Source organism: Chiloscyllium plagiosum, unplaced genomic scaffold (assembly GCF_037043375.1).
Source record: "Chiloscyllium plagiosum isolate Xiang-an unplaced genomic scaffold, Cpla_swu_hap1 HiC_scaffold_9, whole genome shotgun sequence".
Classification (NCBI taxonomy): domain Eukaryota; kingdom Metazoa; phylum Chordata; class Chondrichthyes; order Orectolobiformes; family Hemiscylliidae; genus Chiloscyllium; species Chiloscyllium plagiosum.
In genome coordinates this window covers 97,728,899-97,756,333 of record NW_028270147.1, presented here as the reverse complement: position 1 = coordinate 97,756,333, position 27,435 = coordinate 97,728,899, and the positions used below count along the sequence as shown (strand labels likewise).

Here is a 27,435-nt window from a genome sequence, read left to right as displayed (position 1 = left end):
ACAGTGGTGCCTCACAGTGCCAGGGACCCAAGTTCGATTCCACCCTCAGGCAAATATATGGAGTTTGCACATTCTCCCCCTGTCTGCATGGGTTTCACTTGGGGGCTCCAGCTTCCTCCCATAGTCTAAAGATGTACAACCTAGGAGGACTGGCCATGCTAAATTACCCATAGTGTCCAGGGATGTGTAGGTACGTTTCATTAGGCATGGCAAATGTAGGGTTACAGGGAAAGGGGAGGGGGAATGGGTCTGGGTGGAATGCTCTTTCAAGGGTCGTTGTAGACTTGTTGGGCCGAATGGCCTGTTTCCATACTGTAGGGATTCTGTTCTATTGTAACTCCTTCTCTCAGAGTGTTGTGAATCTGTAGAAGTCACTGCCCCCAGAGTGCAGTGAAGGCAGAATCAATCAACAGATTAAAGAAAGAAACAGGTATCTTTCTGATGAAAAGCAGGATAGAGGGCAATAGGGAGCAGTCTGGAAAGTGGAGATGATAATAAGATCAGCCATTGTCATGTTAAACGGCAAATGGGCTTGAAGGGCTGAATTACCTATTCCTGCTCCTCATTCCGAAGTTCCAATCTTGCTACTGCAATGTGATCCATGTTAACTGGTCTCTATAGGAGGATCCAGTTGCAAGAAGATGCATGTTTACTGGTCTCTGTTGGAGGGTCCAGTTTGAAACTGGTCCATATTCACTGGAGAGTCCAATGAAATGGAGGCCTTTCTTTCCTGGTTTCTATTGGAAGGCCCAACAGGAATAAGGTCCATGTTCGCTCATTTCTGTTGGAGTGTTCAGTGGGAAGAAGGTCCATATTTACTCATCTCCATGAGAGAGTTCAGTGGCAAAGAGGCCCATGTTTAATGGTCTGTATTTGATGGACTAGTTGGAATGAATTCCATGTTTCCTGTTCGCTATTGGAGGGTACAATGGGTCATGGATACCATGGTAGGTATGGGCCTCAGTTCCTTTCTGTGGTAATTGTGTGATGGTCTTGGCTTCATTCCAGAACCTGACTGTGGAAGGGGAAGGAGAAGGGAAGGGATTGGACAATGGTGTGGATGGATCAGTGGGTCAGAGCCTGTCCTATCCCTCCAGCTCACACTGATGGCCTGAGGATCTCCTCTCTCTGCTGGGCTTTCATGGAATGAGGTTTGTATCCAAACCAGTCCCCAGTGAGAATAGGCCAACATCACAGAACTGCCTTTCATTTGACAAGAATCTGTCCATCTTCCTGAGACAGGCTGATGCCTCGTCAATGTGAGAAATGGTGCCTTACTCCAGGAAAAGACATGCTTCTGGGGTCAAGAGTTAACATCCATTAGTGAGGCAGAGCAGAGGGAGATTTACCCTGTATTAAATGTTGCCAACTGGGAGATTCTGAGAAAGAGAGAGGCAGAGAGTGTGTGTGTGTGTGTGAGAGAGAGAGAGACAGTCAGAAAGATAGAGATAGAAGGACAGAGTGTGAAACAGAGAAAGGGATAGAGAGAATCTGAGGCAATGTAAGATGAATGAAGGGAGAGAGAGAGCAAAATAGAGGGAGATAGAGACGGTAAGGTTGAAGAATAGAGAGAGAGAGAGAGAGAGAGAGAGAGATAGGGTATGAGACAGCGTGACTGAGAGAGAAGAATAGAAAGGAGAGAGAAAAAGACAGATGAGTGTGAGACTAGGGGTAAAGGGAATCGAGTGAGAGAGACAGACAGACAGACAGACAGGTTCTGGTCACCGCATTATGCGAAGGACATGACTGTACTCAAGAGGGTGCAGAGCAGATTTCCCAGGATACTGCCTGGCCTGGAGGGTCTGAGCTATGAGGAAGGATTGGAAAGGCTGGGATTGTTTCTCTTGGAGCAGTGAAGGTTGAGAAGGAACCTGCAAAAGGGCTATAAGATTATGAGGGGCAGAGATAGAGTGGACAGGAAGGCAATTTTTCCATAAGTAGAGGAATCAATACCCAGGGGCAGATTGAAGATAACACAGACATACAAAGATAGAAACAGGGAGCAGGAGTAGGGTTAGGGTTAGGATTAGGGTTAGGGTTTCGCCCTGTGAGGCTGCTCTATCACTCAATATGATCATGGCTGATCCTCTCCCTCAATGCCAAGCTGGGATTAGTATTGTTAGATCATTGATGACCTGGATAGATTTGTGAAATGCTGTTCATGTCATTGAGCTTCTGATTGAGAGAGGGACAGAAAACACACAGAGAGAAAGAGAGAGAGAGAGAGAAAGAAAGTTCACATTGTGAGATTGAGTGAGAGGGCAAGGCATTTAACTGCTACCCCAGGACTCAGTGTTCCAATGTCCAGGAATAGCGTCTGCTATAGAGATCAATTAGAGAGTGACAGGAGGGAGGGACAGAGACAAAGAGAGAGTGAGAGAATGAAAGACTGAGGGTATGAGGAGAGAACAAGTGAGGAAACAGGTGGATAGATAAGTGAAGGAGAGCAATGGATGATAAGGGAGAGAGAGAGAGAGATCAACCAACACAGAAAGAGAGGGAGATAAACAGAGTGTCAAACATACATGGAAAAAGGGAAAGATAGAAGTGGTTATATAATTGGGAGAGAACAGAGTCAGAAATGGAAATAGAAAAAGAGGGAGTAAGTCAATGAATGACAGGAACATATACAAGAGAAAGGGGAGAAAGAGAAAAAAGGGAAAAGAGATGGAGGAAGTTTGGAAGGATGAGCAAGAGAGAGAGAGAGAGATAAGAGGAAGTGTGGGGGGCTGACGTGGCTCTCTCTGCCCGATGCCATTTACATACTGAGGAACACCCAGTCAGACTCTCACAGGCTGCAGCTTTATAAAGCAGAGTCCAGTGAAGGGAGAGTTTATCAGGAACCAGGCACAGGGACAGGAGCACACACCATGATTTCACACATCCAGCTGATCTGGCCCCTGGCATTCTGCATCGCAGGTACATCAGCAATCTCTCCTTCCAATCTGAATCTTTAACTCTCCATTTTACTTCAGTTCCACTGATTGTGATTGAAGAGAAAATGCTCAGTGTCTTCAACAATCTCTCATTTGACAGTCTTTTTTTGTGACAGTTCTGACTTCACTGTGTTTCTCTCTGACCCCTCAGGTATCAGCGGAGACACCGTCATGACCCAGTCTCCCCCGGTGCTGTCAGTGGGACTGGGCCAGACCGCAACACTCACCTGTAAATCCAGTCAGAGTGCCACGACTGATGTTGAATGGTTCCAGCAGCGAGAAGGACAGAAACCCTCTCTCCTGATCTACAATGCAGTAGCACGATACACAGGAGTCTCCGACAGATTCACCGGGACGGAAGTGTCCAGCACACACTTCACCCTGACAATCAGCAACGTTCAGAATGAGGATGTCGCTGACTATTACTGTCAGCAAAGTAGGAGCTGGCCTTGGCACAGTGATACAGAGCCATACAAAAACCTCAATACACACAGCACCACTGCCTGTACTGACACATCCCACTGCTATGTATAATATATAATAATGGACACACAGTCCCACCTCCTGCGCTGACACATCCCACCACCATACATAATATATAATAATGAACACAGTCACAGTTATATGTAAACAAAACTTAACAAATTAGCTCCATGCCAGGCTTGTCACTATTCAGTCCCTGTGGTAGTCACTGCTCACTTAAAGCCTCGAGTTTCCTTATTACACTTATGAGCACATGTGAAGAACAACTGCAAGGGTGAACTTTGAAAAATAAAGTTCACAAACCTCCCAAGCCCAGCTGGACACAGCCTAGACAGAGAGACAGGGACTCAACAGAAAGAGAGAAACAGTTTGAGAAAAACAGAGATAAAAGAAGACATAAGTGACAGTGAGAAAGACAGTGAGAAGGTGAGAGTAAGTGACAGACAGAGAGAAACAGGGAGAAGGTGAAAGTGAATGAGTGACAGAGAGAGAAAGGAAGAGGGTGAGGGTGACAGAGGGAAGCAGAGACCAGAGGTTTTTGTACAGCCCCTGCACTGGGAGCTCTCACTGTGGCTTACGTTCGGTAAAGGAACCAAGCTCAGACTGAGTAAGTAAACCTCAATCCTCTGTTATTAATCCTTTCAATACTGAAACACACTTTCTAAAACACAAATGCTGAAATGCTGCAGGTGTTAGTGGGAAGCTGCAGTGAATGAAATGGTTGATTGAGGAGCACTGTGTCTAACAGGGTGTACAGCTGTATTTCTTTAGTTCCACTGCTCCCTTTAAGCAGCAAGATATAAGTCAATTAGTTTTACTCACCGTGTGGAGGAGCTTTGTCCATTTGCAGCCTGTGGTCCCATTCCTGCAGCATGGAGTGAAATCAGTGAGTAGCCTCCTGCCAGTCTCAGTGTGACAGACACGGGCAGAGTTTGATGTGAGCTCTGGTTCCCTGTCCCAGTCTCTGATCTCACTGACCTTAGCAGCAGCAGCAGCAGCAGCAGCAGCAGCAGCAGCACAGTGAGACACCAAGCTCCCACCTCCCCCAGGTTTAACTCTGCTCAATCACACAGTCACAGAATTGTTACAGTGCACAAGGAGGCCATTCCACCAGCTCTCCGAATGAGCAATTGACTGAGTGTCATTCTCCTGCCTTCTCCCTGTCACCCTGCACATTGTTCCTTTTCAGATAACAGTCTCATTCCCTTCAGAATGTTCATTGAAGCTGCCTCCACCACACTCTCAGGCAGTGCATTCCACACCTTAACCACTCTCTGGCTGAAAATGTTTTTCTTCATCTCACTTTTGTTTCTTTTACCAATTACTTTCAATCTGTGGTCTCTCCTCTCAATCCTTTCTCAATTGTGAACATTTTCTCCCTGTTTACTCTGTCCAGACCCCTCCTGATGTTGAATTCCTCAAACACATCTCTCAGCCTTCTCTTCTCCAAGGAAGACAGTCCAAATTTCTCTGTTCTATTTTCATAACTGGCATTATTCATCCTTGAAAGTTCCATGTTTTTTTTTAACATACCTGCAAAATATTCACATCCTTCATGAAATATTCACCTTATCTGTTCCCTGTATTCCTATTTGCCTGCATGTGGCTAAAGTTTCTGTCGACCTTTCCTATCCATGTTATAATCAGATTCGCCTCTACGACTTCCTCTCACAGTTCATTCAATACACGCACTGCCCTCTATGTGAAAGAGATGCACCTCAGGTCCCTTTTGAATCTTTCCCCTCTCACCTTAAACCTCTGCCCTCTATTTTTGGACTCCCCTACCCTGGGGAAAAGACCTTTACTAGTCACCTTATCTATGCCCATTATGATTTTATAAACCTTTAAAATGTCACCCCGTAGCCTCTGACCTTCCAAGAAAATAGCCCAATCCTAACCAGCCTCTCCTTATACTCAAACTCTCCAGTCTCGGTGACATCCTTGTCATCCTTTTTACACCCCCTTCAGTTTAATGACATCCTTTCAATAGCAGCGTGACCAGAAATGTGGCCTGATCAACTCCTATACCCAATTCTCTGACTGGCAAGTGTAACTAAATGCTTTCCTCACCACCCTGCCCACATGTGACTCCAATTTCAAGGCACTATACGCCTCCACCCCTTGATCTCCCTCTTTGACAACACTCCCCATTGCCCCATAATTAACTGGAGATACCCTGGCCTGGTTTTTGTACCAAAATGCAACACCTCCCTATTATCTCAATATGGAATGTAAATGTACTCTCAAATAGCCTTCATCACTGCCCACTATGCCACCAATTTTGGTGTCATTGGCAAACTCACAAACCATGCCCCCTATGGTCTCATTCAATTTGTTTTTATAAATGACAAACAATGAAGAACCCCGAACCAATCCTTTTGCCACATCGCGGTCACAGGCTTCCAGTCTGAACAATAACCTTCTTCCACCACACTGTCTCCAACCATCAAACCAGTTTTTTACCAATTGGCTTGCTCTCCCTGGATTCCATTTGATCTCACCTTACTAACCAGTTGTCCATGTGGTAACTTGTCATAGGCCTTGCTAAAGTCCATGTAGACAATGTCTACCACTCTGCCTTCAGTTATCAACTTGGTCATGTCTTCAAAAAACTCAATCAAATTTGTGACACAATTTCCAACTTACAAAGCCATGTGGATTATCCCTAATCAATCCTTGTCTTTTCAAATGTGTGTAGATCCTATCTTTCAAAATCTCTTCAAGAACTTACTCACCACTGGTATCAGACTCACCTTGCACATCTTATTAACTAACAGCACAACATCATTCAAGCTCCAGTCTTCCAGCACATCACCTGCGGCTGTTGATGATACAAACATTTCACCAAGGGGCGTCGTTGTCTCTTCCCAAGTTTCCCAGAAAGTGCTGCGATAGACCTGATCCGGTCCTGGGGATTTATCGACTTTAATGAGTTTTAAGAACAGATTACAGCACCTCTTCTTCTGTAATGAGGACTCTTCTCAAGATATCAACAGTTACTTCCAAAATCTCTTCACTTCCATGTCTTTCTCAACTGGAAATACTGCAGTAAAATATTAGATTTGTGACTCATCCATATTTTGTTTGAAAAAGAAATGAAAATTTCTAAGTGTGAGACATTTGGAGGTGACACATGGGATACGATCCATGGTCCTGACTTTACCCTGGATTGTCCTTTGTCCTTTTCCACTGTCTCCCTAAACCATGTGATACAATGATCATTCTTCTCTAAATGTCCTTTCACTGACACTTGGTCCACTTGAGCCTCCTCTTCCCAAGATCCAGGTCTAGCAGAGCCTCCATTCCCATTGGACTGGAAACAGACGGCTGGAGAAAAATCACCTGAACACACTCTCACAACTCTGGCCCTCTCTGCCCTTCACACTGCTCCTATCCCACTCTATATTCTGATAATTAAAGTCCCCCTAATGTTTGCACTTCACTGTAAACCCCTTCCAGGTTTGCTCCTCTCCATCCTTCCCATTAGCTGGTGACCTACAGACTGCGCTGAAAAAAACTGATTACACCTTTTTGTTCCTTATCTTGAACCAAATCGATTCTGTCCTTGACCCCTCTGGGACATCCTCTTTCTCGAGCTCTGCACCAATCTCCTTAACCAATCCTACACCTCTCACCCTTTCCCCCCTCTCCTATCTTTCCTGAATGCTTTGTATCCAGGAATATTGAACACCCAGTCCTGTCCTCATTTCAGCCTCATCTGTTACAGCAACAACATCAGATTTCCGCTGAGCAATCTGCGTCTGTAACTCTCCAATCATATTTGTTTCTATAAATGATGAACAATAATGAACCCCGAACCAATCCTATGCCACATCGCTGGTCACAGTCTTCCAGTCTGAATAATAACCTTCTACCACCACTCTCTGTCTCCAACCATCAAACCAATTTTGTACCAATTGGCTGGCTCTCCCTGGATCCCATTTGATCTAACCTTACTAACCAGTTGTCCAATGTATGCAGTCCCATATAGTCAACCGAATTTAGAATTTATTACTCTCTGCCTCACTCTGACCTTGCCCAAGAAGTTACTATTCCTTATTCTCATGTATCTATCTCCCAGGATTCTGTCTTCCTTGGTGTTCCTCCCTGATATTACCTCCTGGTTCCCTCAGACCTGCCAAATTGGTTTAATTCCTCTCCAACAGCACAAGCAAGTCACATCACAAGAAGCTCAATTCCTGCTCTGTTCAGGAGCAACCCATCCAGTCTATAGAGGTCGCATCTCCCCTGGAATCATTCCCAATGTCCAATACCTCAAACCGTCCCTCTTGGACCATCTTTTCAGCCTCACATTCACCTGTCTTATCCTCTTATTCCTTTTCTCACTTGCATTGGTCGTTGGGAGTAATCCAGAGATTCCTACTTTTGAGCTCCTGCTGCTAATTTCCTCCCGAGCTCCCTAAATTCTGATTGCAAGACTACATTCCTTTCCTCCCTCTGTCACTGGGACCGATGTGGACCACGACTGTTGCCTGTTCCCCCTCTCCCCTCAGGGTGCTCTACAGCAACTCAGTGACATCCTTGACCCTGGTACCAGGGAGCCAACACACCATCCTGGATTCCCATCTGCAGCTGCACAAACACCTATCGATTGTCCTCACTCTCGAATCTCTTCTCACTATCGCTCTTCCAGTCTTCCTTGTGCCCCCCCCCCCGTACAGCTGAGCCCTCCACCACCACCGTGGTGCTATAGACTTGACTCCGGCTACATTCCCCAGATGAACAATCATTCTCATCAGGATTCTGAACTGAATCCCAATTGGAGAGAGGGATGCACTCAGGGGATTCCTGTACTAGCTGCCTGATCCTTTTGGACTGTCTGCTGCTCCCCCATTCCCTCTCTCCCTGCATACTCTGAAGCTGCAGAGTGACCACATCTAGAAACGTGCTCTCCACAGAGCTCTCAGCCTCACGGACACTCCACACTGACACCAGCTGCTGCTCAAGCTCCGAAACCCAGAGCTCCAACTGCTGTCACTGACCACACTTCCTGTACTAATGGTATTCCAGGAGTTGGGAAGCATCCTGAAGTTCCCACATGGAACAAGATGAACCTCTCTCCATTCCCTGATTACCTCTTGGCAAAGTTCTGATGACAAACAGCTCCAGCAGGGCTCACACTCCAGTGCTTTCAGTGTTCTTGGGTTTTGCAGAATCTCTTCAAAAATATCAGAATTAGGCCATTCACCCCATCAAGTCTTCTGTGCCATTTGGTCATGGCTGATGTGTTTCTCAAGACCATTGTCTTGCCTTCTTCCCATTATGTTTGATTGCCTTGCCAGTCAAGAACCTATCAATGTCTGTCGTGAATACACTCAATGACTTCACCACCACAGTAATGGGTTGTCCTTTAACTCTGCGGCTGTGCTCACTGGTCCAATTTTCTCTTCCTTGTGGAAACATCTTCTCCACGTCCACTCTATCCAGGCCTCTCATTATTCTATTAGTTTCAATGTGATCTCCCCATGTCCTTCTCAACTCCATCAAGTACACAGCCAGAGTCCTCATCAGACCAGGCTGTCACCCCCAAGTTCATTCTTATAAACCTCCTCTGGACCTCCTCCAATACAAGCACATCCCTCCTTAGATATGGGTCCCAAAACTGTTCACAATATTCCAAATGCAGCCTGGCCAGAGTCTCATACAGCCTCAGCAGGACATACCTGCTCTTATATTCTAACTCAGTTGAAATGAATGATAACATTACATTTGTCTTCCTCATTGCTAACTGAACCAAAATGTTCACCTTCAGAGTAACCTGAAAGAGGACTTCCAAATCCCTTTGTACTTGAGAATTCTGAATTTCCCCATTTAGAAAACAGTTTGAGCTTCTAGTCTTCCAACCAAAGGGCATAACCTCACACTTTCTCATATTGTATTACATCAGCCACTTCTTTGCCCACTCTCTGAGCCTTTCCAAGTCCTTCTGCAGCCTCTCTGCTTCCTCAACTCTGCCTGTCCCTCCCCTCATCTTTGTGTCATCAGCAAATTTACCAACAATGCCCTCAGTTCCTTTTCCCAGATCGTTAATATATAATTAATTTTTACATGAATAGTTGAGGTCCCAACACTGCCCCCTGCTGAACTGCATGAGGCACCAGCTGCCATCCTGCAAAGGACCCACTTATTTCCACTCTCTATCCATGCCAGTACCGGGCCCCAAACCCCATGGGCTTTTATGTTATTTAGCAGCCTCCTGTGTGGCAACTTGTCAAAGGCCTTCTGGAAATCCAAATAGATCATGTCCATTGGCTCTCCTTTGTCTAACTTGTCATTAACTCCTACTACTACATCGAATTCCAGCTTCTCTCTCTCGAACTGCAGGGTGAATTCTAACACATTATGGTCACTGCCTCCTCAGGGTTCATTCACCTTCAGCTCCCCAATCAGGGTTGTCTCATTACACATCACCGAATCCGGAATTACCTGTTTCTTAGGGGCTCTACCACAAACTGTTCCAAAGAAGCCTCTCGTAGACATTCCATGAATTCCTTTCCTTGAGATCCATTCCCAGCCTGATTTTCCTAGTCCACGTGCATATTGCAGTCCCCATGACTATTGTAATAATCCCTTTCTTACATGCGTTTTCTATCTCCTGATTTATTTTCTGATCCACATCCCGATTACTGCGAGGAGGTTTGTACATAACTCCCATCAGGGTTTTCGTTTCTTTGTGGTTTCTTAAGTTGACTTTCACAGATTCTATGCATTCTAACATTATATTTCCTCTTGCTGTCGATGTAATTTCAATTCTAACTGACAGAGTAAACCACTCCCCAACACCCCAACCTGCCCATCTACAGATCATTAGAAATGTGGAAACATAGAAACTTGCTACAGGACTAGGCTATTTAGCTCTGAGAGCCTGCACCACCGTTCAATATGATCATGACTGATTATGCACTCTCCGTATCCCATTCCCACTCTCCCCCATATCCCTTGATCCTTTTAGCTGCAAGTGCCACATCCCTCTTGACATATGTCTAACAAACTGGCCCCACGACCTTTCTGTGGTAGAGAATTCCACAGGTTCACAACATCTGAATAACCTAGCTCGTATTTGTGACCTTTGACCCCGAGTTTTGGATTTCCCTAATATCGGGAACATTCTTCCAGCATCGAGCCTGTCAAATCCCATCAGGATTTTACATGTTTCTGTGAGATTCCCCTCATTCTTCTAAATCCCAGTGAGTACAAGCCCAGTCGATCATATGTCAGTCCTGCTGTCCCAGGAATCAGTCTCATGGACCTTCGCTGGACTCCCTCAATAGCAAGAATGTCCTTCCTCAGACTAGGAGACCAAAACTGCACACAATACTCAAGGTGAGGCCTCACCAAGGCCCTGTATAATTCTGCAAGACATCCTTACTCCAATACACAAATCCTCTCACTGTGAAGGCCAACATACCATTCGCTTTCCTCACTGCCTGCTGCACCTGCATGCCACCTTTCAGTGACTGTTCCACCAGGACACCCAGCTCACATTACACCTCACCTTTTCCTAAACTTTCACCATTCATTAATAATCTGACTTCCTGTTCACCACCAAAGTGGATGATCTCACATTTACCCACATTATATTGCATTTGCCAAGCACTTGTCCACTTAGCCAGCAAAGTAGCCAGCAAAGGTACTTGTCCAATTAACCCTGCAGCCTCTTAGCATCCTCCTCACACCACACAGCTTCGTGTCATCTGCAAGTTTGCAGGGATTGCATTCAATTCCTTTGTCCATATCATTTTTGTATATTGTGGACAGCTGGGGTCCCAGCACTGAACCCTGCGGTACCCCACTCATCACTGCCTGCCACTCTGAGAAGGACCCATTTATTCCAACTCTCTGCTTTCTATCTGACAACGAGTTCTCCCTCCATGTCAATACATTACCTCCAATACCATGAGATTTAATGTAACTCACTAATCTCTTGTATGGGACCTTGTCAAAAGCCTTTTGAAATTCCAGATACACACTATCCACTGAATTCTGAGGGAGGGTCACTCAATCTGAAACTCTAACTTCGATTGTTCTCCACAGATACTGCCAGATCTGCCAAAATTTTTCTCAATTTTTATTTTTGTTGTCCACTGATTCAGCTTTGTCCACTCTCAACTGATCACATCCTCAAAAACTTCTAGAAGATGTGTCAGGCCTGATTTCCCTTTCGTAAATCCATGCTGACTTGGACTGATCCTGTCACTGCTTTCCAAATGCTCGGTTATTATATCTTTAATAACTGATTCTGGTGTTTTCCTCACGTATAATTCCTCATTTTCACTCTCCCTCCTTTTATTAAAAAGTGGGGTTATATTGGATACTGTCTAGTCCATTGGAACTCTGTCAGAATCTACAGAATGCCAGAAAATGATCACCAAGTGCCCACTATTTCTACACCCACTTTCAGAAGGACTCTGAGTTGCAGAGCATCAGGCCCTGGGGACATATTAAGTTTTGATAGCATCAGCTTCTCCAAGACCATTTCCTGACTAACAAGGATTATCTTCAGTTCCTCCTTCACACTTGACCCTCTATCACCTCACATTTCCTTTCAATAGGATGTGCATCCCTGGATATTTCGTTCCCAGCCCTGATCCCCTTGCAGCCATGTCCCTGCGCTACAGGCTCATTTACCTTGTTTCATATACTCGATGCATCGAAGTACAACACCCTCAGTCATGCACTGACTGCCTCCTTCTCATAGTTATCTCCTTTAGAAATCACAGAATCCCTACAGTGTGGAAGCAGGCCATTCAGCCCAGACTGACCCTCCAAAAAGCACCCCACCCACCCTACAATTCCCATGGATAATCCTCCTAACCTACACATCTTTGTGACAATGGGAGGAAACCCAAGTGGACACGGGGAGAATGTGTAAACTCCACACAGACAGTCAGTTGGAATTGAGTCTGTGTCTCCGGAGCTGTGAGACAGCAGTGCTAACCACTGATCCACCATTCCACCCTGCGGGGCCTCAAGTTCGATTCCTGATCCTTTCCATACTCTTTATCCTATTACTTGGTCTGGATGCTTTAATAAATTGTCCTGAGCCCCTACGTTCTTTAATTACTTTAAATTCATCGGAAGCTTGATTTACATTGGTTTGTGTGGTACCACTTTGTCTACATTATTCCGAATGGTTCATGCGTTAAGAGACAAAGCCTTTAAGCCTTGTTCTAGTATTGAGCTTCCCTGCACTTTTAAGTTTCCTCAGTATAATATGACATTCACAATACTCTGTCCCTTTCCTTTTATTTTCTAGTAATCAGTAACCACTAACCAGTAATCCTATTATCTCCTTCAACTTTCATTTTCTCATTTTCAATCCAACTGTTCCAGTTACTTTCTCTTTGAATCGTACTCAGGCTGATATTTATCCCTGAACAAACATCATTCAAAATGTTCCTTGGTTCATTGTTGCTTTTGGGATCTTGCTGTGTACAATCTGGCTTCCACATTTCCTTCATTACAACAGTGACCTCATTTCAAACAAGTCCCACACTGTCTGCAAATATCTTTGGGACAGTATGAATCTTTCTTTTCATTGGATGAACTGGGAATCTTTCAGATGTGAAAGATGCTGTTCCAATATTGCACAGTCCTCCTCCTGAACTACAGTTACTGCTTTGTCCCTCTCTTTTGTGAAAACAAACCGGAAGTTTTCAGGAGGAACCATTGCTCCATCTCCCACCACTGCACACAAGTTCCCTTCCTGCTCTCGAATGGCCCTCATACATTCCTTCATTCTCTTGTTCTTTTTGTGACAATAAAACATCACTGGGATTTCCCAGAATTCATTTGGTCACATTTCATCCTGTCAGCTCTTTGCTTTCCTCAGGTCTTGGTAAATTTCACCCCTGAATTTTGTCTTTCAGCCCACTTTTACCCAATCCCTGCCCAGTTCAGTAAAATGGTTTGTTCCCAAATGAAAACTTTTGCACTTGCTCCATGGTTCTCCATTTCCATCCCTCCTCTCAATCTCACTGAGTTCTGATCACTGTCACTGAAATGTTCCCCCATTGATAGCCCTTCCAGCTGCCCACATTCATTCCATAAATGATGGTCCAAAACTCTCCCTTCTTTTTCACCATCACCTTCTCAGGGGCAATTAGGGATGGGCAATAAATGCTGGCCCTGCCAGTGACACCCACATCCCAAGAAGCAATTTTAAAAGTCCCTGTCCTTTTATGGGGTTTGTTAGGTATTGGAGACAAATATTCAAATGGATTGTTTTGCCAGTGAATGTTCAGAGTTGAATTCCCTTTGAATGGCAGGGATTAAAAATGTTTCTCTTGTCTTCCAGGCCGTGAAAACTCTCAGCCCAAGCTGACCCTGCTGCCCCCCTCCCCGGAGCAGGTCAATGCCAAGGGCACTGCCACCCTGGTGTGCCTTGCCAATCACTTCTATCCCGATGAGCTGGAGGTGCAGTGGAAGAAGGATGGTGCAGTCATTTCGGACGGGGTTCAGACCAGCAACTACCTGCGAGCTTCGGACAGCACCTACAGTATCAGCAGCCTGCTGACCCTCTCTGGGTCTGACTGGGAATCCAATGCTCGCTTCTCCTGTGCCCTCACCCACGTGACCCTCCCCTCCCCCCTCAGCAAGAGCATCAGGAGATCAGAATGTGTGTAGAGTGTTTGAGACAGTCCACAGAGGAGACACAACATTAAATAGAACAGGGCTGAGCTGGCAGGGCAAAGGTCATTGTCAGCACTGAATTTCAACTCTCATCCTTCTTGGGATTGGCTTGGCGACACTTCTGAAGTTCAAGGGTTAAGGCAGGTCTTTGGGATAATCTAAAACAAGCATTACTCTGTATCAAACCCGATGCCCCCTGTTCTAGGAGTATTTGATTGGACAGTGAAGACTAGTGATACCAAGTAAAACCTCTCGAAGATGCTGAAAACTGTCAGCTGTACAAAACAATGTGAACCTCAGAAGTCTCTGCTTCAGTAAACCAGATCTCCTTCCTGCTCAGCCACCAGTTCGAATTTAAGCTTCTGTCACTGTTTAAAGAGACAGGATTCTTATGTTATTGAGAAAATCTCCACAAATGTTTTCCTCAAGCTCCATTCTGGCTGTGAATTTGTGCAGCTTCCTCTGTCTGGGCTGTTAATTGCAGTCTGTTTTCTGTCAATGTCAATCTGGAAAAAGGAATAAAGATGAAGACGATGAAGACGATTCAGTCTCTGTCTTGTGTGTGCTTTGGGAATGGCCAGAGCTGAAACCTCAGGGAAAGGATGTATGAAGTGTTAACCTCCACCTTCAAGGCCTGGAACAAGAGGGGGGAATTGAGGGGGTAATGAGGTCCCTGGAGCAGGAGGGCAATTCTACAACTGCATCCAGAAGGGGTTCTTTCAGAAGGAATGCAGGGCCCCAAGGAATTCTTTCCCAATAAATGGAGAAAAGAAGGAAGGCAGGAAGGGACACTGGGGAACACAATAATCTAATGGAAATTCCCTCACCCATCCCTTAGGCACAGCAAGATCGCAGGCCAAGAAATTCAACTCAACTGTTTGTGAGCCAGTGCCATTGGGAACCCTATATTCATGAATATGACCAGCAGGCTCTTGTTACTCAGAATAACAATTCTACAAGGTTTGAGAAATAAATATTCCATAAATTAGACCTGGGTTTTCTTTCCTCTTCAAATGGGACGGAATTGCCCCGTGTGTCCATGGGGTCAGATTGAGAATGTTCAGTCCGGGGGCATCTGGGAGTCACGGCTGGGGAGGACCATCAATGATAAATCTTCTGCTGTCATATTCTGTAGCCCCTGGGCCATCTCAGTGAGGATCATCTAGGGCTCAGGGTGGATTCCAGAGCAGCTTATTATCCTGCCTGTTGTGTTCCTCAGTCCACATGTGGCTCCAGCAATCTCACTCCATGGCTCTAGTATCAGTGGGAACCCATGGGGCTGAAATCTTATCCAAACAGACCCTCAAACAGCAGGGAGCCTGCTGGTGGCTCAGAAACCCCTTGGACTCAGTCCCAGATTCCACTGTGGCTCTTTCATTCAAACACAGCATTAACACACTGACACCACATTCAGAGGGCAATCCTGAGATGGGGCAAGTTTGATTCTTGATTCCAATGTGGGGAAATGGGGGTTGGGTGTGAAATGTCCAGTCTGAAACTGGTACTTTATAATGAAGAATAGAAACTGTTGTTAGAATAAAGTCATGTTGATGGGAGTGAGGAATATCTCCGTGATCTGTCTCCAGAATCCATAGATGGTTCACATCCTTCTGTCAGACCCTGAAGGCTGGAATCAGCTCCTCGACATCATATATTTCTCTATCTTTCCCAGAAAAGGTGAAGTATTCTCTGCCTCTCTGGGACAGGACATTTTAAAAAGGGCTGTGGGAAGGGAACTGTTGACTCTCAATGACAAAGCCAATGGAAGGATGTGGAGCTGGCTCTGAGAAATGTTAGGGCACAGAGGATGACACCAGAAGAAATTCAATGTTGTTGTTCTCTCTTTTGAAATTGCTAAACTGGTAACAATTACTTTTTGCTCACAATTTGTCCCTTGTGTTCGATCCACGTGCCTTTCTTACTTTGCTTCTTTTGACTTCAGTCTGTGGGTAGTTCCACCAAAACCCAATCTCCTCACACTCATCCTGGCTCCTGAAGAGATTAGAGACAAATAAAAAACTGCAAATGCTGGAATCCAAGGTTGACAAACAGGAGGCTGGGAGAACACAGCAAGCCCAGGCAGCATCAGAAGTCGACATTTTGGGTATAACCTTTCTTCAGGAAGTGGGGTGGGTGGGTGTTGGGGGAGCTGCAGATAAAGGGAGTGGCCGGGCAGGGTGGTTAGGTGGGGATAGGTGGAGACAGATAGAGGATAGGACATGGTTGGTCGAGGGGAGGGATGATTCCGGATTCATCTCTCCCATCGACCAATCAGGTCAAATTCTCTATCTTTCTCAACCTATCCCCACCTCACCACCTCGTTCCAACCACCCCTTTATCTGCAACTCCCCTCACACCTATCCCCCCTTCCTGAAGAAGAGTTACACCTGAAATGTCGACCCCTGAAGAGATTAGACGAGGTTATTTCACTGAATCAAATTATCGAGCCCATCAGTCCTGAGAACAGATTCCAGCATTGAAGTCATATTTCCTGTTTGCAAATGTAAAGTGTCTCTCAGGCTGAAAGAAGGAAGCTTTCGATTGAGAAATGAGTGAGCTTAACCCAGATCCTGAACAATAGTACAACAGAATGGAGTGATTTAAACCAGAAACAGTATAAATACAGGGCAGCCTATATACTGCAGCTCACACTGAGTGCAGCCAGCACAGAGGGGAATGCTGGGGAGTTTGGTCAGTGTGGGAGTTTGGTGAACTGGGGGAAGGAGTCTACCTTTGCTTTTTCAAACTGATTCGGAACTGTCACTTCAGCTGCTGGGAGCCTGCACATGTACTTGGTTTGATTGAAACAAAATGATAAACAAGAAAATAGGAATCTGGGATTTGTTTAGTTAGAGGAACTGTATAAATAGACTGCTTCAGGACATGTCCATTAGGGAAGGTTAATAAATGGAAAGTACTGAAACTTCAAAACAGACTGAAGACAATTACTGCTCTAATGAAGGAATGGATATTTTTCATTTGTAAGTGAGATCAACATTTCTTTATTGCATTGAAATGATTCAGGGTAAATACATCTGCAGTCAATGTATAAAACTACAGGAACTCCCATTCAGGGAGTTTGGAATGAAGGCTGAATCAAAAAAGCAGTGATATATCAGGGAGTGCCGGAGATACCTGGAGACTTAGTTCCAGAAGGAAGTTATAGGCCTCAAGACTGCACAGTTCAATTCCATGTGTAGTAAGGGGCAGGAGGGTACAACACACAATGGAGGCAGATAGGGAGTTGGAGAATACTGTGGGACAGGAAAACCCCTCACTCTTCTAAACCCCAGTGAGAACAAGGCCAGCCTTTCCAATCCTTCTTCATCACACAGCCCCCTCATTCCAGTGATCAATCGGGTAAAACCCCTCTAAACCACCTCCAATGCATTTATATTCTTCCTTCAATAAGGAGACCAAAACTACACACAATACGGTATTTGAGATGTGATCACACCAATGTCCAGGAATAACTGAAATATCACAGTCTCACTTTCTGGTCCCAAATCACACCTACTCTTACTTTTACCAGCCTTTTTACTGTCCATCTTTAATTGTTCTGGACAAGATGGTGCTGTAGGTAGACCCACAATGTCCTTAGGAAGGGAATTCCAGAATTCTGACCCAGTGATGAAACTGGTGAATAGCTTAGAGGGAACTGGCTGGGGTGACGTTCCCATTGTATCTGCTGCCCTTGTCCTTCTTGATTCAAGTAATCATGGGTTTAGAAGGTGTTGTCTCAGGACTTTTGATGAATTTATTGCAGTGCATCTTGTAAATAGTACACACAGATGTTACTGAGTGTTGGTGTGGTGGGAATGGATGTGTGTGGAAGTGGTGCCAATCAAGCAGGCTAAAATTTGATAAACAAAATTTAAATAAAATAATACAAAGCTGCTTTTTTGATAAAACATCACTGAATCCCAAAACGTTAACTCCTCCTCTCCCCACAGAGGCTGCACCTGTTCCCTTTCTCCAGCATCGCACTTCTATTTGAGATTTGCAGTATTTTGTTTCTGTACCTGTTTTAATGCCATTGGTTATAAGAGAAGCATTGGTCAGCACACTGGGAGCGATTTTGTCTGAGATGATCGGAAAGCCCTTACATTCACATTGACCTGAGAAGGCAGTGGTTTAACCAATCATCCAGCAGATGGCATCTTTGCCTTTGCCAGCCTCAGGATAGTGCTCCAGTCTCTGGAGTGGGGCTTGAAACCTGAAGGATCAGATGACAGTGTTACCACTGAGGCTGTTTATTATTTCCTGGGATGTGGGTGTCACGGTAAGACCAGCATTTGTTCCCCATCCCTACCTGTCCTGAAACGGAGTGGCTTGCTCGGCCTTTCAAATGGCAGGTAAGGGTCAGCCGCATTACTGGTTTCCTGGCAGAGTCAGACATCTACAACAGGTCTACAAGAACAAGGCCCTTTGGCCCAATGAGCCTAAGCCAGTCAAACATCCACCTCACTATTCTAAATCCATATTCCAGCACTTGGCCCGTAGCCCTGTACACCTTGGCATCACAGCTGCACATCAAAATACTTCAATGTTATGGAAGAACTTCTGCCTCAACCACCCTTACAGGCAGTGAGTCCCAGACTGTCACCACCCTCTGGGTGAAAATGAGTTTCCTTATGTTCCCTCTTAACATTCAGCCATTTATCTTTAATCTGTACCTCTCCGGTCATTAATCATGACGCAACCCCATGTCACCAAGTCACCCTTTATTGACACATGAACATTCCTTGACTGTCATGCCTCATAGAGAATCAGGCACCGGAGGCTCGGGGTCTCTGACACTCAGCCTGTTTATGTCAGCGAGGATTCTCCAGGTTATATCTTGGTAACGATTTGAGTTTTCCTTGTGAAACCCAGTTGGGAATTTTAATGGTACTGAATCTTCCACACACTCCCACCTCGCTTGATGCTCACCCTTCTCTGGTTAATTCTTCCCATTTCCTTCTCTTCTCCGAGTTCATTCCATTTCAGTAAAGTCTGTGATAATTCCATGGAGGATGTGCACGAGAAACTGCCACAAAGAATCTTCCAGCCCTTCAACGTTTGCAGCAAGCCTGGACTGTGCCCTTGTGTACCTTGCCTGAAGGATTCCATGTGATCTGTCAGTCTCCATCCCAGCCTGATAACCATCTCGGACATTGGAAGGAAATGCCCAGGGAGCAGGTTAACATGGTGCAAAAAGCCTTTCAGCTGAAGCTTCAGTGTTTGTGCTCGGTGTGCATTTCCCTTGCTAATTGCTCCCCTTTTACACGATAATGAGGAAAGAACTCTTGTTGGTGCAGTTTACTTTTAATCATCTCAGAATATTCAAAGCTGCGAGCACAGAGCAGTCACGTTCACGGACAAGATGGTGAGGTCCCACAGACAGTAAACGAATGATGAAACACATCTGTTTTGCTGGCACTAGTTGAATAGTGAGCAGGATACCCGAGGGAATCTCTTCAGAATGGGATCTTGTTGCGCCTACTGAGGTGGGGTTGGGGGGTGGTCGGGGTGTGGTGGTGGTGGAGCCTCAAATGATGGTGCCAGAGACTGCAACTTTCAGCAGTGCACCGCAGTCTCAGTCTGGATTCTGTGCTCTCATTTGTGAGGTGGCTTTCAACCCGATGACCATTTTGACGATGAGGCAGGAGCTTTGCCCATGGAGCCACGGGCAGTAACAATGTAAACTGTGTGGCTCTGAAAGCCTGAGTCTGCATCTCAGCTCGGAAGGATATCAGCTCAATTATCAAATCTGTTTCTGCCCCTCTGCAGGCTGACCAGGCTGCCGGTGCCTTTCCAACACTCCCACGTTTCCTCTTGTGCCACAGCTCATTCTCCTGAGGGATAGTTGTGCTCGGAGTCGAGAAGTGTGGGGCTGGGAAAGCCCAGCAGGTCAGGCAGTTGTGCTCAGGCCGAGGATATGACCTTGTCCCTCTGTCAGATCCTCTTCGAGAGACACGTGGCTCACCACCGCCTTCTGCAGGACAATTAGGGAAGAGCAACAAGCAAGGATGGAGATGGAGACGTGGAGCTTCAAATACTGATCTTTGCACTTTGGTGGCACGCTTTCATGGCTGTTTGTTAGATCTTTGCGTATAATTATTTTTTTGCTGATCCCACTGCTAATCCGAAGGACACTCCACCCTTCAGTCTGACAAACCAGGTTCACCCATTTCAAGGCTCTGTTTCTGGGCGAGGCTCCAGTCTTTCAAAGAGATGACTTCAAGCCTCACCAGTTTGTTCATTTGAATTGGATGCCATTTATTTTGATTTCTCCTGGGATGGGGCGGGCGTTGACGTGTCGCTTATTTGTTGCTCTTCCCAAATTTTCCTGGAGATGACGATGGTGAACCATGTAATATCTGGGAAGTAACTGACAGGTCATTCCTACTGGAATCCACTGGAATGACTGCGGGTTTGTTCGTGGCTAATGGAAGGAGTCATTACCCATAATCCTCAGCTGCAGTGCAAGTACTCTATAGTTACTGGAAGGCAGCTGTTTCACTGTGCCCGCACAATATAAAGTCAGAAAGCACACAACACCAGGCTCGAGCTCAACAGGTTCATTTGAAATCACAAGTTTTCTAAGTGCTGCTCCCTCATCAGGTGTATCCCAGTCCACCATCGGTATCCCCCACATTACTGAACAGTACAAATAAACTGGGGCTCTGCGAGGATCCAACAGGGTCAATCTTAGAGAGTACAGCTCTCGAATCAGGATACCACAATGAAAATGCCCTGCATGCTATGGTATATCAAAAAGAAATACATTGATGTGACTTTAGATTGTCTTCAGATTGTGCTTTTTTTTCATTCTGTGATACACGTAGACGTTGTCAGTATTGGGTATCACAAAGTATGTTTCCTCCATTAAACACTTTCCAACACACTCTCTCCATCTTGCTTCACTCCTTATTGACTCTTCGATATTGTCCCTGTTCCCTCACTCCGTCCCAGTCCCAGAGGAATTGATGGCCTGAGTTCATGACCCCGCAATGTGTGAAGGTTGGTGTGAAGTGAGGCCAGTGTGTTGGAGCTTGGGCTCCTGCCTCAGGCCCAGGTGTAGGGGTCTGTTCAACAATCTGCACATTGTCCTTTTTCTCTTTCTGAATGAACTGGATCAAGTTGCAGTAACGAGCTGGCAACAAGTTGTCTTGTCTAAAATGTTTCCAGCATTGGGCACCGAACTAGTTTAGTCACAGGAGACAAAGGGTAGCGATGGAAGAACGGTTTTCAGAATGGAGGGCTATGACTAGTGATGTTCCACGAGGATCAGTGGTGGGAACTCTGCTGTTCATGATCTCCATAAATGATTTGGAGCAAAGCGTAGCTGGTCCAATGAGTAAGTTTACAGTTGATACAAAGATTGGTAGAGTTGCAGATAATGAGAAGGATTGTCAGAGGATACAGCAGGATATTATATCAGTTGGATGCATGGACAGAAAAATGGCAAATGTAGTTTAATCCAGCCAAATGTAGTTTAATCCAGGTGATGCATTTTGAAAGGTGATGTACAGGTGGGAATTATACAGTGAATGGCAGAATTCTTTGGAGTATTGATATGCAGAGGGATCTGGGTGTGTATGTTGACAGATCATGGAAGATGGCAGCACGGGGAGGGAAGGCTGTAAAAAAAGGTTATGGCATGCTTGCCTTCATTGGAAGGGGCATTGAGTATAAGGATAGACAAGTTATACTGCAGCTTTATCGAACATTAGTTAGGCCACACTTGGAATATTGTGCACAGTTCTGGTCACCACACCATCAGAAGGATGTGGATGTTTTGAAGATGGTGCAGAAAATGTTTATCAGGATATTGTCTGGTATAGCGAATAGTAGTCCTGAAGAAAGGTTGGATAGACTGGATTTGTTTTCACTGGAATGCAGAAAAATGAGGTGTGTCCTGATAGAAGTTTATAAAGTTGTAAATGGGATATGTAGAGTGGAGAATATGAGGCTTTTTATCCCCAGGGTGGAGGGTCAATTATTGGGGAACAGAGGTTCAAGGGGTGGGGGAATTTAAAAGAGATGTGCGAGGCAAGTATTTCACACAAAGGGAGTTGAGTGCCTGGAACACACTGCCATAGGAGGGGGTGGAAGCAGACACAGTAGAAGTATTCAAGAAATACCAGCACTAATGCATGAATACGAAGGGATATGAATCCTGCAGGTGAAGACAGTTTCTGTATGGAAGGGCAAAATGTGTCAGCACAGGCTTGGAGGGCCGAAGGGCCTGTTCCTGTGCTGTATTGTTCCTTGTTCTTTGGTCCCTGCTGTTGAATTGGATTCTCGGGAGCCAGCTCTGTATGAAGAGCCTGTTCTCATTCTTTTGTTGGAGTCCATGGGGCAGCTGCTGCTTCCTTGCTACGTCACTGATCAAACCAACAATTTGGAAAGCCTCTTGATATTTTAAATACACTGTCTGCAGGAAAATGTTTGGCCGAGGTTTTAATATTGTTTAATAAGGTAATGACGTCAATACACCAGTGTTGTTTACGGCTGGGAACATTTAACATCATAGACCTTGTTTTAAATGGACCCTAACTCGTGATAATACATTTTACAATGTTTCTCTCCCCTGGCGTGGTATGAAGAGGTTTGCAAAAGTGTTTTGATGAGGAAAGTGCATCTTCAACAACGTGTGACGGAGTGGGTGTCTGGTTGAATTCTCGCTTGTTTTAAATGTGTCAGTGTTACTTTCCCCACTATCATTATCCCCACCCCACCCTTCACTCTTGGGATGATACCATTTTTAGCATCCTTTCTGTCTGACAATGTCCCTGTTCTTGTCTCTCCCTCTCTCAGGGATGGGGTGGGTGTTTCACATGCACCTGGTTTGTTAGATCCATTTACTCTCTTGTGAAATGGGTAATCCCTGTTTTACTCTGGTAACAGTGAGTTAAAGCCCGGCACAGTTCACCCTTCATCTCTATCATATCTCAGGGCCGAAGGTTGGTCAGTTCTGTCTGGGCCCAGAACATGCACCACTTCCCGCAGTTTTCCCTCTTTCCTATCTTTACTGAACACCTTGTATCCAGGAATCCCCAGTCCCGCCCGATCTCTGTTAGAGCCACAGCATCAGATTTCCACTTGGCAATCTCTGTCTGTACCAACCCAATACTGTATTATTGACCCATTTCGGTCTGTTTTCCATCAATCGCGGTTCTTAACTGGCAAAGGCTGCATTTAACGAATCTCAATGATTGTGGAGACCTGGTGAGGTTGGGAAAAATCAGAAAGATCAGTTGCACCATTTGCATTATGTACAGGGTCCGGGACGCAACAAGCGGTACCTGGGATGCCAGGGGGCCCGTTGTGCTCAGGTCTGGGACTGAGGAGCCTGTCATCTCTGGTCGCTGTCCCTGATTTGTGGGTCCTCTCTAATGGAGACCATTGTGAAATCCATTGTCAAGATCGCCACCTGCTGACCTGGAGATGCAAGAACATGCAGTGCCCGTGAGCACAACCTGAATGTGATCAGAGGACAAGGTCAAAAATCATACGACACCAGATTATAGTCCAACAGATTTATTAGAAAACATAATCTTTCAGAGTCTCGCCCTTTCTTCAGATGCTCAGAGGAGCAACTAAGGTGAATTTAATCAACAGAGAAAACAAACTCTGCTGTTTATTTCCTTCTCGGTTGACTCCGTTCTCCTAAATGACATGAACAAGAGGCAAGGCAAGAATAAAGAATATAAGGACACCACCAGTGACCTCCTGAAATTCATAAGAAACCTCACCCAGCACTTTGATGAAAAGTAAGAGTATGTGAACAATACTTATTGATAATATTTTCCTGCTTTTTCAGTTTTTAGCATTGATTCAAAGCAAAACGATCTTTCTTTCTCCTTCCCTCCTTGAAACTCTTACTGAGATGGTTAAACCCAGCCACAGTTCATGTGACGGGCTGAGGGATTGTCTAATGATTGAGAGTGGGTACTGGGTCAGGATTCCCTAGAATTCAGAAGGCTGGGATGAGATTTCACTGAAACATTTCAAATTCGCCAGGGCCCTGACAGGGTAGAATTTGAAAGGATGAACCCCTACCTGGGGATTCTAAAGCAGAGTCCCAGTTTGGGAATAAGGGGTTAGACATTTCGACCAGAGATGAGGAATGGGTGGCACACTGGCTGGCACCACTGCCTTACAGCGCCAGGGACCTGGGTTTGATTCCACCTTCAGGCAACTGTCTGTGTGGACTTTATATGTTCTCCCTCTGTCTGAATGGGTTTCCTCTGAGTGCCTCAGTTTCATCTCTCAGTCCAGAGATGTGCAGGTTCGTTGGATTGGCCATGGAAGTGTAGGGTTAGGAGAGGGGGCTGGTTCTGGGTGAGATGCTGCTTGTACTTGATGGGCTGAATGACCTTCTTCCACACAGTAGGGATTTTATGATTCTATCTTGCTGTGGGTCTGGAGTCATATGTCAGTCAGTATGGGCAAGGACAGCAATCTGATGGACATTAGTGGGCCCGACAGGGTTCTCCCCCAACAATGGTCGTCATTAGACTCTTAACTCCAGAGTCTTTTTGAATTTAAAATTCCACTCCATGCATTGCCAGGATTTAGATTAGATTCCCTACAGTATGGGAACAGGCCCTTTGGCCCAACAAGTCCACACCGACCCTCCGAAGAGTAACCGACCCAGACTCATGCCTCATATTCACTCCTGACTATGGGCAATTTAGCGTGACCAATTCACCTAACCTGCACATCTTTGGATGGTGGGAAGAGACCGGAGCACCCAGAGGAAACCCATGCAGACACAGGGAGAATGTGCAAACTCCATAAAAGGCAGTCACCTGAGGCTAAAATTGAACCTGGGATCCGGTGCTATGAGGCAGCAGTGCTAACCACTGTACCACCGTGCTGCCCCACGGTGATCCCAGTTCCCCCAGAACATTACTTGGCTCTTTGGATTAAGAATCTAGTGATGATACCATTAACTCATTGCCTCCCCACATGTGAATCATCTCTATCTTGAATTTATTCAAACGCCTAAGTATCGATGAGTATCCCAAAGATTCAAAATCCTCTGAGTGAAGAAATTCATAGAATCCCTACAATGTGGAAACAGGCCATTTAGCCCGTACCGCCTCTCCAAAGAGCATCTCACCCAGACCCACTCCCCTCTAACCTTGCATTTCCCATGGCCATTCTACCTAACCCACACGTTTGTGGACTGTGGGAGGAAACCAGATCACCGGGAGGGAACCCAGGCAGAAACAGAGAGAATGTGCAAACTCTACACAATCAATTGCCTGAGGGTGGAATTAAACCTTCGTCCCAATGCTGTGCCACCCCATTTGATTCTGGGCAATAAATGCTGACATAGCAAGTGATGCCCAATCCAGCAAATGAATTAAGAAAAGATCAGTCAAGTTTAGGATCGGACTGTGGTGGGTTACTCCCCACTTGCCTGGATGGATGCAGCTCCAAAAACAATCAAGAAGCTTGATATCATCCAGTACAAAACAGCCTGCTTGATTGGCACCACATCGATAAACATACACTCCCTCTACCACTGATGCTCAGCAACAGCCGTGTGCACCATCTACAAGATGCACTGCAGGAATTCACACCAAGTCTCTTGAGACAGCACCTTCCAAACTCACAATCATTTCCATGTAGAAGGACACAGAACACTACCAAAAACAAGTTCCCCTCCAATCCACATAGAATCTTGATTTGAAAATATATTACTGTTCCTCCAGTGTCGCTGGATGAAAATCCTGAAATTCCCTCCCTAAGGGCATTGTGGGTTTATCTACAGCACATGGACTGCAGCGGTTCAAGAAGGCAGCTCACCACCACCTTGCAAAAGGCAGGATTGTGGCTCAGTGGTCAGTGCTGCTACCTCACAGCACCAGGGACCTGGGTTCAATTTCACCCTGGGACAACTGTCTGTGTGGAGGTTGCACATTTTCCCCATGTCTGTGTGCGTTTCTTCCACACAATCCATAGATGTGTTGGTTTGGTGGATTAGCCATGCCAAATTGCACATAGTATCGAGGTATGTGTTGGCTGGGTGAGTGGGCCATAGGAAATGCTGCAGTACATGAATAGGGTCAGTCCAGATGGGATGCTGTTTGGTGGGTTGGTGTGGATTTGATGGGCTGAATGGCCTGCTTCTACACTGTATGATGATTCCATGATTCACAAGGACAACATAGAATGTGTAATAAACGCTGGCCCAGATAGTAACACCCATGTCCTCAGAGTGAGTTTTAAACAAAAAGACCATCTGCACCGCTTACTATTCCATCAGTCTTTGTGTCAATGTGGAACTATGATTCTCATTAATACATATTTCTGAAAGTTGTTGAGACTTGCTGCCCCATCGACTACTTAGTTTATGCATTTGGTTCATCAGTCAGAACCTACCCATCACAAATCTATGTGGGCTATTTCCAATTCTCTACATGTTCATTCTCTTGGCTGTTAATTATAGATTCCAATGAAACCCTCAAAAGAGATGTTAGATTGACCAGAATGTAATTTCCACGGTTCCCATTCTCATCTTTCTTGAACCCGAGGAGTTACAGCAAGACATTTTCCAAACTAAAGGAATGATTGCTGCTTTGGAATCTGATGGGAAAAGCCTCTGAAACTTCTCCCCCTCCCCCTTCCTTGAAACCCCTGAGGTCCTGAAGATCTGTCAGCCATTAGAGCTGCTCGCTTTCCAATGCTGTTTTCTGGCAAGTATCAAGTTTTGTGACTTCCATTCTCCAATTGTGGCAGGACCTCCCTGGAATGTAAGCTGCATTATGCCATTCGTTGACTATGAAGACTGACACAACTAATTATTGTACATATCAGCAATTCCCTTAGGCTCATTCATGGAATTCCCTGTTTATTTTTAAAGGGCTCACATTGCACTGGAGCCTCCTTGGTCTTCTAATTTTCGTGTAAAACATTTGTGTTATTCTTGTGACCCCTTGCATGTCTCTTTTTCCATCACTTTCTGTAACTCTTGTTTCCTTTTTGTCTTCCTTTGCAGTTCTTTATACATTCCTTCAGTTGCCTGAATTGTCACTGATATTCCCACATTCAAGTGTTCTCATCTTTTGTTTTCTGTTTTCTCTCACTGATTTTGTCAGCAATGATGTGTAAACAAGTGGGGATCTGTTCCATACTGAGCTGAATTCATCTTTAACCATCTCCCCATCTCATTGAGAGTCTGATCTGACAATTTTGGCTGACGTCAATCTCTGTCGCATTCTGTTTTCTGGGAGGTGGGTGTCACTGGCATAGATCAGCATTTGTTACCCAAGACTAATTGCCCTTGAACCGTTGGCCTTGCTGTGGCTCTCAGAAGGCACCTAAGAGTTAACCAGATTGCTGTGGGACTGGAGTCTCATGA

General features: G+C 45.4%; 1 gene segment (V, D, J or C); it reads left to right on the top strand.

The window, feature by feature from the left end:
* Positions 1-2,852: 2,852 nt before the first annotated feature.
* LOC148149201 (Ig kappa chain V region Mem5-like) lies at positions 2,853-14,609 on the top strand. The segment is given in 4 exon segments: positions 2,853-2,919; positions 3,088-3,386; positions 3,993-4,026; positions 13,738-14,609. Coding segments are annotated over 4 exon segments (711 nt in total).
* Positions 14,610-27,435: the final 12,826 nt, after the last annotated feature.